The sequence below is a fragment of the Hydractinia symbiolongicarpus genome, chromosome 5 (assembly GCF_029227915.1).
Source record: "Hydractinia symbiolongicarpus strain clone_291-10 chromosome 5, HSymV2.1, whole genome shotgun sequence".
Taxonomy (NCBI): domain Eukaryota; kingdom Metazoa; phylum Cnidaria; class Hydrozoa; order Anthoathecata; family Hydractiniidae; genus Hydractinia; species Hydractinia symbiolongicarpus.
Window position 1 is genome coordinate 4,243,707 of NC_079879.1, and position 14,920 is coordinate 4,258,626.

At 39.1% G+C, this 14,920-nt stretch overlaps 1 protein-coding gene across 1 annotated transcript; it reads left to right on the forward strand.

Moving 5' to 3' along the window:
* Nucleotides 1-11,689: 11,689 nt before the first annotated feature.
* Nucleotides 11,690-13,814, forward strand: LOC130645911 (uncharacterized). Its single transcript, XM_057452035.1, has 4 exons — nt 11,690-11,746; nt 11,848-13,134; nt 13,285-13,489; nt 13,612-13,814. The coding sequence occupies exons 1-4, from the start codon at nt 11,690-11,692 to the stop codon at nt 13,812-13,814; spliced, it is 1,752 nt and encodes a 583-aa protein (XP_057308018.1).
* Nucleotides 13,815-14,920: the final 1,106 nt, after the last annotated feature.

Genomic DNA, 14,920 nt, shown 5'->3' on the forward strand with positions numbered 1-14,920 from the left:
GCTCCGCATTTACAACCTTGTCAAATTCGAGTGAAATTTTGGTGATCTTGTACGCGGCATCAGCTGCCTTTGCCGCAGTGCTTCCAGATGCTGGTACCCCAACATCTTTGATGACCTGATCGTATCTCGCAAAATGCAAGACAAAAGTTAATGGATCATGGATTCCAGCCTGGTAAAAGGAGAGATCCCTCGTCAACTCGAACATCTTGCCGATAGGAATACAAAATGTGCTGCCGTAGGCCTCAGCGATCACCTTTTCTTCGTTATTACCAACATGGTCGCTGGCTTTGACCTGTAAACTCCGAATGGTCCCATCGTTTGGATTGATGCCTTCTAGAATAAGGTTATTGTCCCTATCAAATTTTGGCAGCCACAAATTCCTATACGTCGCGAGCACGTTGTAATCTTGTATGTTTTGTATTTCATTACCATTCAGACTGATTCTGAGGTTTTGCACCAGGGCCTTCCGGAATATTGCTCACAATTGTACGCTTGGTATTGGTACCCGTTAGTTCAAGATCAAAGACGAGTTTGAGAGAGCCTGGGAAAATTACATCATTCTGACCCATGTTTGGTACATCAACGTAGAGATTTTCATTTTGATTGATTGTGGATGGCACGTGAGATACCTTTACTCTCTGCCGTTTGCCTTTCATCCCATACATGATTTTCAGTATCATATGCGGATCTAGTTTACCAAAAAAACTCATTTATTTATACAGGTACATGGGTTGAAATAAATGCCTATAAACTCAGTATATGAACCAGATTTTTTTTACGCCGGAGGAAGATATAGAAGACGAGCCTGAGGAGTTCAGCAATGAGAGCGAGATCATTAGACCCGAGCCTGATGTCAGCCTAACACCAGGACAACAGCAGGGAGGTGCGCGTAGGCGATTAGATGTTGGACTTGGAGAACAGAATTTAGAGAAAACTGTCGACGATCTTTATGCTAGGCTTAGCGAGCATATAGGATTGATGTCAACCGATAAAAAATATCTTTATTTCAGGGTCGATGAAGGTAAAAAGCTTGTTTTTAGGGCGGTTACGCTGGGTAGTAAAGACTATATTGCTTACGACTACGATCGGTGAGTTAAGAGCTATTACATCCATAGAGACGATCTTAGGACCTACGCGTCTGAAGGCCTTAGGTTTTGCCGACTATACTACACCACACAAGGGTAGTAAAAAGATGGCCCAGAAACTTATGAATGATATTGATACCATCAATGACAACCCTGGTGACATCGAAATGTTGCCGGTACTCGAGAATGTTTTAGATGACACGAGGAGCCTCATGGAGGATATCTCCTTTAGCGTTGATATCACGGAGCGTGAAAGAAGAAAGCTTCATTTCTATGTTAGAACGCTCCAGGACGACTTGAATAACGTGAAAAGTAAGATGATCTACTACGATGGCGAGCTTTCCAAGGCAGATGAGAAGATCAAGAGGCTTGAGGCGAAGAAGGCTGGGTCCGACGTATCAGAGGACCTTGATAAAACCAAGAAAGATCGTGAAAAGATAAAGGATGATCAAAAGGCGATAATAGAAGCCCATGGTTTATTATCATCCAAAATTCACAATCAGTTGAAAAATATCAAAGACACCCTGGAGATGATACCTCATTACGGGAGAAGCTCAGCATTCTATTCAAAGAACAGGGTATTACTATTGCCAGCATTGTCTCAGCCGTGGGCTTACTGATATCAACCCTGGTCCTGGTGCTCACGAGTGGTGGGGCAGCAGGTGCGGGAGTAGGTGGTGCTGCAGGTAAGGGGTTTGTGCAAAAACAATTGGAGAGTCTCTTTTAAACTACCTTGATGGCAAAGCGGGAGCTGCCCTCCCAGGGATCATCGGTACCATCGTATCGTTCTTCTTCCGGGTAGCCGCCAAGATTGTGGAGTATGTAGCGAGGCATCTGTATTTAGCCATCGCGGCAGCTGTAGGTATCGTGGTGGCTTACGTCGGGAGGAAGGGTGATAAGAGATCGTAAATTCACGTCTAATTTGTTGATCAACAGATTAGACTTACTTAAACCAAACATACGCGAGGATCAGTCCTACTCCCAACGTGATAATGGTGGCCTTGATATCCTCATGCTGCCTGTGGGCTTCCTTGGTATCAGGCGACTTTATATGTTGCCTAGGAGGTGTGGTGAAGGATATCTTATGTTTGACAGCTTTGGTATTCAGGTCTAGCTCTACACCTAAACCTATCCCAGACGGGGCGATTAAAATGTTGTTGTTATATCCCACAATCTTTCCAATGCGGCGGTCTATGTTTGAAGGAAGCATGTAAAAACTGGACATCACGGCGAAGTTTACTGGAGTCCGTGCATACTGGAGCACCTTTTGAAATTCCGTAATGTCTTGACCTATGTTTTCCATATCCTCAAATTTCTGTAATAAGATTTGCCTCGCTGTATAGTTATCGGCATTAGAGCCTAGAATTGATGCCTTTGCACTCGCTTGGGATCCTAATAGCAAGATTACGTAAACGCGTATACTTTCACTTAGCTTGGTCAGGGCCTCCAATTTTAGACCCTGGGAGGTTAGTATAATGAATTTGGCCCAATCCCCATCAACCTGCGGCCACCATCTACCACTCGTCAACGATGACACCAGAGCTTTGAACTTGTACAAAGCGTTGGGATCCGCACCATATTCACGACATACTAGCGCGTACCCCGAGGTGGAATAGGGGTTATCGTACTGAAAAAAGCCTCCTTCGTATGGCATAGGTACCTTCATTCTCGCGAGGATACGACGCATGTGGTAGTACACGTGGAAGTTGAAAATGGCGTTAACGAGGGGTACGGAGCCACTCATGTGCTTGGCATATATCCCCAACGCCGTTGTTGCGCAATGACAAGCGAAATTTATCTGGATGTTCCAATAGTCCAGGGCTTGTCCCTCCCAATTTACACTCACTGGATCATTTAACAGGTTCGTAAGAACTTTGATAGGATATTTGGTGAACTGTGGGAAGATCATGTAAATGTGCTTAGTCGTAGACACGTAGAGGTCCTGATGCTCCAAGTTAGTTACACTGAGAGGCCACTGACCTCTGTTGGACTTTTTTTTGCTTTGGGATTATAGCTATATATATTCATGTTTGTTATAACAAACATGAAGCAGTTATATATAACCGACATTTCGAAACCTATAATTTTTGATGAATATCTGAGTGAAGGCACAAGGATAGCCATGAAGTCGATCAGCATTAGACCAACATGGTTAAATATATATAACAACAACGACTTTACAATTCGTAAAGTATGACCTGATCAGACGGTGACCCGGATCGAGATTATGAATAGTTTGTACAAAATCGAAGATATAGCAGCCATTGTCAATACACAGGCACAGGGTAAAGTACAGCTTTTTGTATTGAAAAATGGTATATGCAGGATCCGTGTTCATGAGGGGTATACGTTAGTGTTCGGTGAAGCACTCCACAAGCTATTAGGCTTCACATTTGACCCCCGAAAAAAATAATATATGAAGGGTGATTATGATGCAGCCTATGCTACGGACGTATATCACCGATTAAAACTCACATGTTACCAATTAGATGAAGACCATGCCCTGCTAGATGGGAAAAAATCGAAAACCCTAGCGGTATTGCCCACAAAAGAGAACACATGGGGAGACATGTTGACGTGGAATTTTGACACTCCTATATACCTTTCTTTGAAGTGTTTGAATGATCGTCTTGAGATGATGTTGACGGATGAACATCATTATGATAAAAACGTTTCATTCGTAGGACTAAAGATGGTTATACTCATAGAATAAATGAATGATGATGTTATGAAATTATACCCGAGCTTACCACCGAGTGCACCGGATCATGAGCCTGATGAAAGTCAAGTGTACAGACTCAAAAAAATAGAGGATATTGAACGAAGTGAAATAAAACAGCGTGAAAAACTCGCTAAAAAAATTGAAATGCATGGTACCTGGATCCAATATATGGAACACGGATTGCTTATGCTCAGCGGCATCGGAGTTCATCTGGTCGTCGCGATGGGAGGAATCTCAATAGCCGTTGGATTGGGAAAAACTGCTTTAAAACAAGGTAGAAAGAAGCTGAATTATAAACGCAAAAAGCATGATAGTACAAGACTCCTTGCAGAGACTAAGCTGAATAGTATTATCCATCTGATTTCGAATGCCGTCGAGAATGGAGTGATAAGTGATTATGAGTTTAGCCTGATAATGCAAGAGAAGCAAAAATATCTCCTATTGAAAGAGCAAATCCGTCAACGTACTAAAAAGATCGTTTCCACGATCAATGAGCAAGAGAGACAAGCACTTGTCGCTCTGGGAAGACAGGAGACCAAAGATGAACTGTTCAAAAAACTTCAATATGTTCAACATGTAAGTGCTACCTAGATGAACCGCCGACTTGTTCATAATTTAATATTTTGTACAAAACACTAAATAACACATAATAATTTACCGGTACTAGCATCAACCATAAAATCACCGTCGTAGATTATAGTTCCTTTCTGTTTTACCTCCAAGCTTCTTATGTACTCGTCCAATATTTTCATACCCGCGATATCCGAGCATGGTTTGCAGTGTGGATCATCGGTTTGTGTTGCAATATCTTTATATTTTACCTTATGAATCGCTGCGAGAAGATCAGCCCTTTGAGGATTGAATAACCCTTAATACCCAACGACTTTGCCTCTCTTTTCAGATCGTTCATGTTTATTACACTACAACGAATGGTTCCTCGTCATATGAATTAAGGTGTCGTGTCCTGGATTGTTGAACCGATTTATACTTGCACTTCTCAAGCATAACCTGCAAATGGTTCCTATTCCCTTGCCGATAGATACTTGATAGCTTTAAAATGCAGATGCAGTCGCAGGATTGCTCCAGTGGGACTGATTGGTCATGAAAATCAGTATTAATCTCCCTATTTCATTCCTTTACTTTGGTACTAACATATCCTTTTTTAACTGGTGGGGTAGTGAATTCACTACCATATATTTTCTCAATCCATGTCAATATGCTTTAGTATTTCTGAAGCCATTCTGGATGCTTCCGTAAGTTAAATGACATTGTAAGTGAGGAACTATCATCATAACGAGATGCTCCATAGCTACATAGACCCCCCCCCTGGTGTTCTGATTAGTAGGGCGGTAATTCTATTATCATTTTTGTAACCTATCACAAATCTAGCATTCTTGCCTTTATTCGCTTGTATTGGATCGCCAAGTACAAGGTTTTCGTTCTTTATATCAAAGATGTTAAATGCAGCTAGGTTGCTATAAAAAGCCGTTGTTTCAATATTATTTCCATAAAATTTAAACATCCCGTTTATTTATGAAAATTAGACTCTAACTAGGGTTTTTTACAATGACATACTCCTCCGTTGTAGGTGAGCCACATGATATAGTGTTGCCAACACAGCATTTTTCCACATATAATTAACCTCCGTCCACACTTCTCACATATTTATCAAGATCAATCCCACATTCATCACATTGTTCATTCATCGTTTCATTTATTCCACAAAAAACTCAAGGTCTGCCTTTTCATCCTCTAAAAAACACCAGTCTATGACTCTATTGGGATGCCATGCAATAGGAAGTATCTTTTCTTTAATCTCAGCCTTTGCCGCTTTCCTCTGTCGATATTCCTCGAGCAATTGGGAATAAATATTATCCCTTCGCATTTCCCGGGTCACGAACCAGTCCGGAACAAACTCTAGTAGATGGGGTCTATCTCGAACCACCATATTACACATTTCTTGCGTCTTGAACCTGTCGGGGGTATACTTGAATAGCCAGGGGTTCCTTTCAACAACCTTGTTGCCCATTTCCTGGGTCTCGAATTGGTCCGGTACATACCTTACCACTGGGGGATCCTCTTCAACCAATTTCTTCCATCTTTCTTGCCTCCAACTCATCTTTATTATAGGTAGATTTCAATTTCAACCAGCATTTTTTTTGGATTTTGTCAAGGATTGGATATTTCAGGGAATTTCCCTTACTCATATTCTGTATACCTTTGCGCATGCGTTGATGAGGTCATGTATTTTACATTTAAAATTGTTATATGTTGGTTATTTGTGTTAATATTATTTTGTGTTGATATCAGCATATGATTTAGTTTTTACTTGTTTTTGGGATGGAGGTGGTGGTGGAAATGGTGGAAGCGGGGTTTGTGGGGGTAAAGGTGTGGAAGGAGCGAAAGCCTGATTATAATCACTACCTACTACTACTGTAAGTGTTCACTAGCAAAAGCGGCCATATCGGGCTACTGGTTCTTGTGACCATGCTACGCAGGTTAATGACTAGGTCCTGATGAAGTTACGTTAACAATGAAGCTCGTCCATCACCCACATGTTTGAGCAACCGCCCGCATGAAGAAGTCTCTTATTTTAAAAATAAATCAAATTATTTGTTAAAATTTCCATTTATTTACTATAAGTCATTCGGCATTCATTTTCATTATTTTCTTCACTCCTATCCAAGATGCTATTTTATAACAATGCACTTATTGGGAGACGCAGGTTCGGCAGTTTTTGAAGAAGTGAATAAGCCCCAATCCTTCATCTAAAAATTAATAAAATTACCAAATTTTCAGTTTTTATCCGATCAACTGAACAACCCTATATTTGTTGCACAAGTGATTGTATTACAAGACCTTTGTTGCCAACCTAGCTGTAAAAAAATAAGTCTCTCGGATATCAAAAAAGCGAAATATTGGCCTGGGAGCGAGGTTGGATGATTTGATTGTCATGAGTTTGTCATCTAGCAAAGTTGTCATAAATACAAGGACAAGCTTAGGCAAATTTTTCAAATAATTTTTTTTTCTTGTCCGATAACCCCACACTTTTCCGAACTTGCCTTACTCCCGAAATGAAAAACAGCGCTTTCAATACAGTTGACTTACCTACAAAAGGTAATGATTTATATTTTATGTGATTAACCTCACTAATTCCGATGGATATATTCTGTCAATTTTTTTCAAAGAGGGACAACAAGGTGTTCTAGAGCGTCAAAACGCTTTTATTTAAACTACAGAAACTAAGCAAATTGTATGTAATGTAACGCAAATCTGTGCCAACAAACAACATTTATTCCATTCGCAATATGTCTTATGTTATGTTTCACCATAAATTATGTATTTGCGGGACTTTTGGTTTTAGTACTTGACCTCATCAATTTTGATTTTTTTTGTAGAAGGAATTTTTTTTTGAGTGCTGTAGTGCTGAATTTTTTGCGTAGAAGGCTGTGCAGAAAAACAAAAAAATGGCCCTGCTGCATGAACTAGCTGGAAATGCTCATCCTCAAATCCTCAGAATTTTGCACAAGCAGGCTTCGCAAATGGGGTGTTCCAGGCAAAGCTATGCAAAAAGCTCCAGTAACGGAAACAATTGTGCAAAACAGCAAAATTCTAAAGGGATAAGCTCAACTCTCTATGACCCAGGAAAAGTTATACACTGTGATTTGAATTGGTAAGGAAAACAACAGTTAAATAAGATTTAAGTAACAGGGATGACAGTACCGCTGGTAACATATGTATCACCTTAAAACGATAAGGAGAAAATGAATACTACCGTTTGTTTAAAAATTTTTCTAACTAACATAATTTTAAACATACAAAGGTGTTTTTGCTTTTAATGTTTACTCACATAGTCGCGTGATAAACAATGTCAATAAGGAAGTTTTTTAAGGACCTTTTGAATCAAAAAGGTTTGCCGATATAAACGTAAACAACAAAAACAATCTCTCTGTGGGTATCCTGTACGTTTTCTACATTTTTGCTGACTTTTTTACTAAAACCCCACAACTTTTTCGTGAGGGAAGTTGCAAAACAATTATTACACATCTTCAGTACCTGCTACAAGTTCATCTTCAGTACATTAAAACACAACACAAGGGGTTCAACAACCGCTTGGTTATATAAAAAAAAGCGCTTTCCATATACAAATTCCTGAGCCGCGGCTAAGCCGGCAAAATTATTATTTAAGAGTTGACCTTACAAATCCTCTTGTAAAACCAGGTGGAGACCATAGCATATAGTTTTGTTTCTCGCTAATATTTTGTAATTTACCAACATTGTTCTTGTATGCAAATTTGCAACTTCTACTGGTGAGAGCTAATTTCAAAAGATCATACAGAAAAATGGAAATCAGAATAAGAATTGTGCTTCGTTCTGGGACCCGAATTCCCGAAATCAGAAATCCCGAATCCTCCCAAATTCGACAATTCCGGAAATACTGATATAATCCTACGCATGCGCAATAGCGACTAGCGGGAATAATGCTGACATCAACAAAAATAGAGATTGCGCAATTGAATACTGTCCCAGAACTTTTAGTTGAAATCTATATACAATAAAGATGAATACACACACCGTGAAAAAATTACACGCTATTGCGAAAACACGTGGACTTACGCGCTATTTCAAGCTACGCAAAGTTAATCTTGTTGTACTCCTGGAGGCATCTCCACAACCTGCTCCTCCAGGAGCATTTACACCAGATGCATTGGATATATTCGAGCGTCAAGAGATGGCAAAAATCCGTCCTATTAAGAGCAAGATTGAACCTCGACTCCCACACCCGAAGCCATGAATGTGTTTGAAAGCCAAGAGATGGCGAGGACACGTCCAGTAGTCAAGAGTAATCTGCGGGAGTAGTCTGACTGGCTTGTGAACTATGTACCAGAGGGTATTAGAAAGCCGGTGCAAAGTATATATGCATCGGTTAAAAATCGCATCCTTGCTCTTTATGATGGAGCAAGAAAGACCCTGATGGGTGAAGTTAAAGAAGAGGCAAGGAAGGATCATGCCGAAGACGAGCAGCAACGGAACCAAGATTTCACCCCTCAGGAACATAAGCATGCTCACCATAGAACCTTCCGAAGTTTCTGCATCCCTGGCATAGACGGTACGGATGTCGATGGGTACTTGGGGATGGTGCAATCACACGTGGAAACCATGGTCGAGAAGCAGGTTAAAGACATGGGGTCTGCTAAGGTGCAGTGCTCCCTCTGGATTTTATGGAAGAAGCCAGTGGAGGGTACTAACGAGTTTATCGAAGTTGATAAGGTATTCCATAGCAACATGACACCGGTCTTTCAGGATACTGTGGTGAACGAGGTGATAGATATGATGTTTTTACAAGTCAAAACGCATGTGGAGAACCCAGCGCTGCCGAAAAGTGGCTTCACGATCGGTCAAATCATGCATCTCGACGTGGACTTCCATAAGCTACGACTAACAAAGGGTTCCTCATATATCAAAGCATCTAAGTGGATAGCCAGCAAAAAGGCTATTAATAACCCCGCGAACAAGGACGAGAAGTGCTTCAAATAGAGCATAATCGCCGCTCTACATCATGGGGATATCGGTGATCATCCAGAACGCGTGACCAAGCTAAGACCCTACATGCAGCAGTATAACTGGCAGGGCATCGAGTTTCCAACAAGCATCAAGCATATATCCAAATTTAAGAAGAACAATCCTGACATCGCAGTGAACGTCTTGTACGTGACTAGAAAGACTTTCAATATCCTGCGTCGATCTACACACAACGGAAGCGAGAAACAGGTTAATCTGCTACTCCTCACGAATGATAAAAAGAGTCATTATATAGCCATCAAAAATATCTCACGGCTCCTGGGTAGTGAGACATCAAAGAATCATGCAAAGATGCACTTCTGTATGAACTGTCTGCAAGCCTTTTCAACGGTTGAATCGAGAGACTAGCACTATACCTACTTCAGGGACAACGAAGCGGTCAAGAGCACGATGCCAACCAAAAAGGAAAAGTGGCCATACTACAAGGATGGCCAGCAGCAATTCAAAGTACCCTTCGCCATCTTTGCGGATTTCGAGTGCCTCTTGATCCAAAGGAAAGAGAATGCGAGGGGGACCAAGACTAAAAAGCTGAACAAGCACGTACCATGTGGCTGGTGCACATATAGTACCTTTGCCTACGGACCCGTGCCAGACCCACTAACAGTCTACAGGGGTGAGGACTGCGTGAAGAAGTTCGTCGACCACTTAGAGGATGAGGTAAAGCGACTATACAGCACCTACCCTCAACAGGACATGTTACCACTAACGGAGGTACTAAAGAGGGAGTATGACTCTGCCAAAACTTGTCACATCTGTGCATGAAAACCTTTGACAACGACGAGTATAGCCGCAAAGTCAGGGACCACTGTCACTACACGGGGCTGTATAGAGGTGCAGCGCACGCGATTTGCAACCTCAGATACAAGATACCTAGCCACGTGCCCGTGATCTTCCACAATCTCTCGGGTTATGATGCCCACTTGTTCATCCGAGAACTGGGGGAGAAATATGACACCCAGGATATTGGTTGCATCGCTGAAAACACGGAAAAGTACATCTCTTTCAACGTTAAAATCAGGGTGCCCATTGCAGGCATGGGGCACGATGATCGTGATACGTACAAGAGCTTAGAGATCAGGTTCATCGACAGCTTTCGCTTCATGGCATCCGGGCTGGACAAATTGGCAAGCAACGTCATCGGTACACACACGGCAGGTATGAAATGTCAGCAGTGCGCGGATACATGTCTGGAATTTCAGAGCATCAACGCCAAGTATGTGGCAAGCTTTTGGTGTAAAAATTGCGATTTGAATACCACGAAGCAGCTAGACAAGGAGTAGCTAAAGGTAAATGTACCATCCATGACCAAATTCATCGACAATGATGATGTCTTCAGGCTGATGCTTCGAAAGAGTGTCTACCAGTTTCTCGACCCTGTGAACCACCTTGCGCTCCGTCAGGAAAGGCAGCTCGATGTGCTTGTCGTGTAGGCCACCATCAACAAAGTCAGGTAGTAATTATTATGATTATACTTCGAGAAATAGATTTGATAATCTTCCTCATGAGGTTTTAAACTTTGAAAACAACCACAACGTAACACAAGCACGGTCAACCAGAACAGAAAAAATCGATAATTGGCATAAAGTCCCCAGAGGACCACCATCTACAAAGTCAGGTAGTAATTATTATGATTATACTTCGAGAAATAGATTTGATAATCTTCCTCATGAGGTTTTAAACTTTGAAAACCCTAACAATACAAACGTTAATACAGACTCTGACAATCAATCAAGTGGAAGGTTTTTGTCACAAACTAATGGGTCAACAAATGCACGTAATACAACGTTTCCTCCCAGAAGGCCAAATCCAGTTGTAAGTCACTATCCGGAAAGGGAAAAATACTTTTATAATACTAACAATGATCAACAAGGTATGAGAGAGCCAGCCACGAAGAAGAAAAAAATCAGAATCATCTGCGATAGTATTCCTAAGGGAATTAAGACAAGAGAATTTAATAGACACTTGAAAAATGGTGATGCAAGAATAAAAAGTTTTCCAGGTACAAATGTGAAGAATCTTGGCCATTATGCCCTACCCACCCTAATCGACGAGCGCCCCGATATCGTTATGTTGCACGTAGGAATTAACGATCTTTTTAATATGGACGAAAACGACAATACTGAAGAACAAATTGCTAATAACATCGTAAACATAGCAGATAAATGTAAAGAGCATGGCGTGGAAAAAGTTTTTATATCAAGTATCATCGGGTGCAAGCGAGTATGTTTTGAGAAAATTAATAAAGTGAATAGAGTCGTAGAAGATAAAGCTATTGCACACGACCATATTAAACAATGAAATGATTAAAGAGCTCAACTTGTGGAAAGATGGTCTACACTTAAATGATAATGGGAAAGTATGTTTAGCCAATAATTTTTTGAATTATTTAAATAATTTTTTATATGTAAACACGGTTTCTTGGGGTGTTCCGTAACTTTAAGTGATGTCTCAAATAAGGAGCAAGATGGTTTTTCTAATGAATGTGATTTAGAAAATGCTAAACATTTGCGGCTTAAGCATCCAAATAATCCTTTGCTTTGCTATTTAAACTTAAATAGCTTAAGGAACAAGATAGTAGATGTTCGCGAAGTTGTAACAAAAATATCACCAGATTACTTTGTTTTGGCAGAAACTAAATTAAACCTTGAATTTCCGTCTGCTCAATTTGATATTGAAAATTATGAAATACGAAACAGAAGGGACAGGGATAAAAATGGAGGGGGACTTATTGAATACGTCAAAAAAGGGCTGATTTGTAAGCAATTATCGAACCTTGAGCCAAAGAAAAATGAAGTTATTTGTTCTGAGATTACAGTGAGAAATAAAAAATGGGCCATTTTTAGTGTATATAGACCACCAGAATCTTCTAACTTAGGTAACTTTTTTATTGAGATAGAACGCTCACTTGATTTGGCTTTCAAAACTTATGATAATGTTGTAGTCATGGGCGATATAAATATTGATTGTGATGACTCAAGTTCGACACGTTTTGACAGTTTTACAACTTTTTGCGAAACCTACAATTTAAAAAATTTAATAAAACAAAAAACATGTTTCACAAATACTCGTGCATCACGAATAGATGTGTTTTTAACAAATAAACATGCATGTTTCCATAATTCTAAATCTTTTGAAACTGGACTTAGTGACCACCACCATATGATTTCTACTTTTATGAAGACTTTTTTAGTACGTTTAAAATCGAAGGAGATATCGTGTAGGTGTTTTAAAAAATTTGATGAGCAAGTTTTTCTTGAAGAAGTGAGGAGCACAGATTTTTGTTGTGATAACATAGATCCAAATGAAAATTATGAGAACCTTGTACTGAAATTTCGAAATATAATTGATAAACATGCACCTATAAAAATTAAATTAGTTCGGGGTAACGAAGCCCCGTTTATGAATAAAAAATTACGAAAAGCAATTTACACAAGATCTCGTCTTAAAAACAATTTTAACAAAAATCGAACAGATGAAAATAGGGCAAAATATAAAAAACAAAGAAATAAGTGTGTTAGTATGAGACGACAGGCGATTAAAGAGCATTTTAATAGTGTTATGGAGGGTAGCATTATTCAAAATAAGAAATTTTGGAGCACTGTTAAACCTTTCCTTACTAACAAATTAGGTAAGAGCTCTAATGAAATTATGATTGTTCACGATGATATTATAGTAACGGATGAAAATGAATCAGCGGAAATTTTCAATGAAGAGTACATACATATAGTTGAAAAATATAGTGGAGTTAAACCAGTGTCGCTACGAAATTATCAATCTGAAAATAGAAATGAAATTATCTCAAAGATTCTGGAAACATATAAAAATCACCATAGTATTCTTGAAATTAAAAATTCACTAATTGATCAAAATAATGAAATGTTGTTTAACTTTAAGGAAGTCTCGGAAAATGAAGTCTCTAAACTTTTCGGGGATCTAAAAGTAGGTGTGGCATCTGGAGAGGACAAGATAACGGCTAAAATGGTGAAGATAGCAAAACCGTATTTGATAAAACCCTTAACAAATGCCATTAACAACAGTATTTGTCTTTCTGTTTTTCCGAGGAGAGCCAAACGCGCTACTGTATCCCCTATTGATAAAGGTGGGAAAGATAAATTATGTGTAAACAACTATAGACCAGTCAGCATTTTAAATATATTTTCAAAATTTTATGAGAGAATATTTAAATCTCAAATTGTTGATTATATTGATAAAAACTTTCAGAATTTTTATCAGCCTATAGGGAATCATATGGCACACAACATGTACTTATAAGATTATTGGAAGAATGGAAACAAAAATTAGATAAACATTACGTAGTTGGTGCAGTTTTAATGGATCTATCTAAAGCTTTTGATTGCGTGCCTCATGATTTACTTATTGCTAAATTAAATGCCTATGGCTTTAGCCAGGATGCCTACTTCTAATTTTATCGTACCTTTCTGACAGAGAGCAATCTACCCGCATAAATAATCAGCATAGTCTTTTCCAATTAATTCTGTCTGGAGTACCCCAAGGATCAATTTTAGGACCTATTTTATTTAACATTTTTATTAATGACTTTATTTATTTTATTAAAAAAGTCAGTGTACACAATTATGCTGATGACAATTCCCTTTCTGCTTTCTCAAACTCAATTTTAAACTTAATTAAACTTTTCGAATGTGAATCTAATATAGCACTAGTGTGGTTGAAAAATAACAAAATGATGGCGAATCCAAAAAAATTTCAATCAATCATTGTCACCAGAGATAAATGTAACAATTGTGATTTAGTGGTAAAAATTGGTGACAAGTTAATTAACCCTATTCGGTCCGGTTTTTCGAACATACTATGACCGGGGGGGGCGGATTCCGCCCCCCCTCAATAACTTTTCATAGGGTTGTTCAAATTGAATCAAACTTGGCACACTTATAGTACGTCATAAAAGGAACAAAATGGCGCCAAAAAAAATTTGCTTCGTCAGCACATTTTCTGTGACGTCATCAGAAGCTTGAAAATTGTTAAAAATGTTACTATCTGCTTAAAATATAATTACTTTTGTTCTAGAGCGAATTTTTACATTCTGTTTGAAGTTTCTGAAAGCTAAATAAAAGTTATTTAACATATCTTCCGGTTTTTACATGGATCGGATAAAAAATTGCCAAAAATTGCCCGAAAATCCGTTTTTTTCCGATTTTCGGGTAAAATCCGACAAAATCGGGAAATCGGATTAGTCACGTGTTCAAATTATTCAAAATGAGTCTTCTTGATGAAACAAAGTTGTGTTGCAAGTTTCAAGTTCTAAGGATAATCCTAACAGGAGTTATTATATTTTTCCCATTATAAGGATTTCATAGAGATTTTTAGGGGTAGTTTCGAGTAATGGCCAATATCAAAGCCTCTGAAAGGTATGGGACCTAAAAAATTAGCATGCAGGTGTCTAATAGATAAATGTTGAAACTCAGTAAGTATCATAGCCATATAACAAAGCAATCAGGAGTTATTAAAAAAAACGTCAGGGGGGGCGGAATCCGCCCCCCCCCCCCCCCCC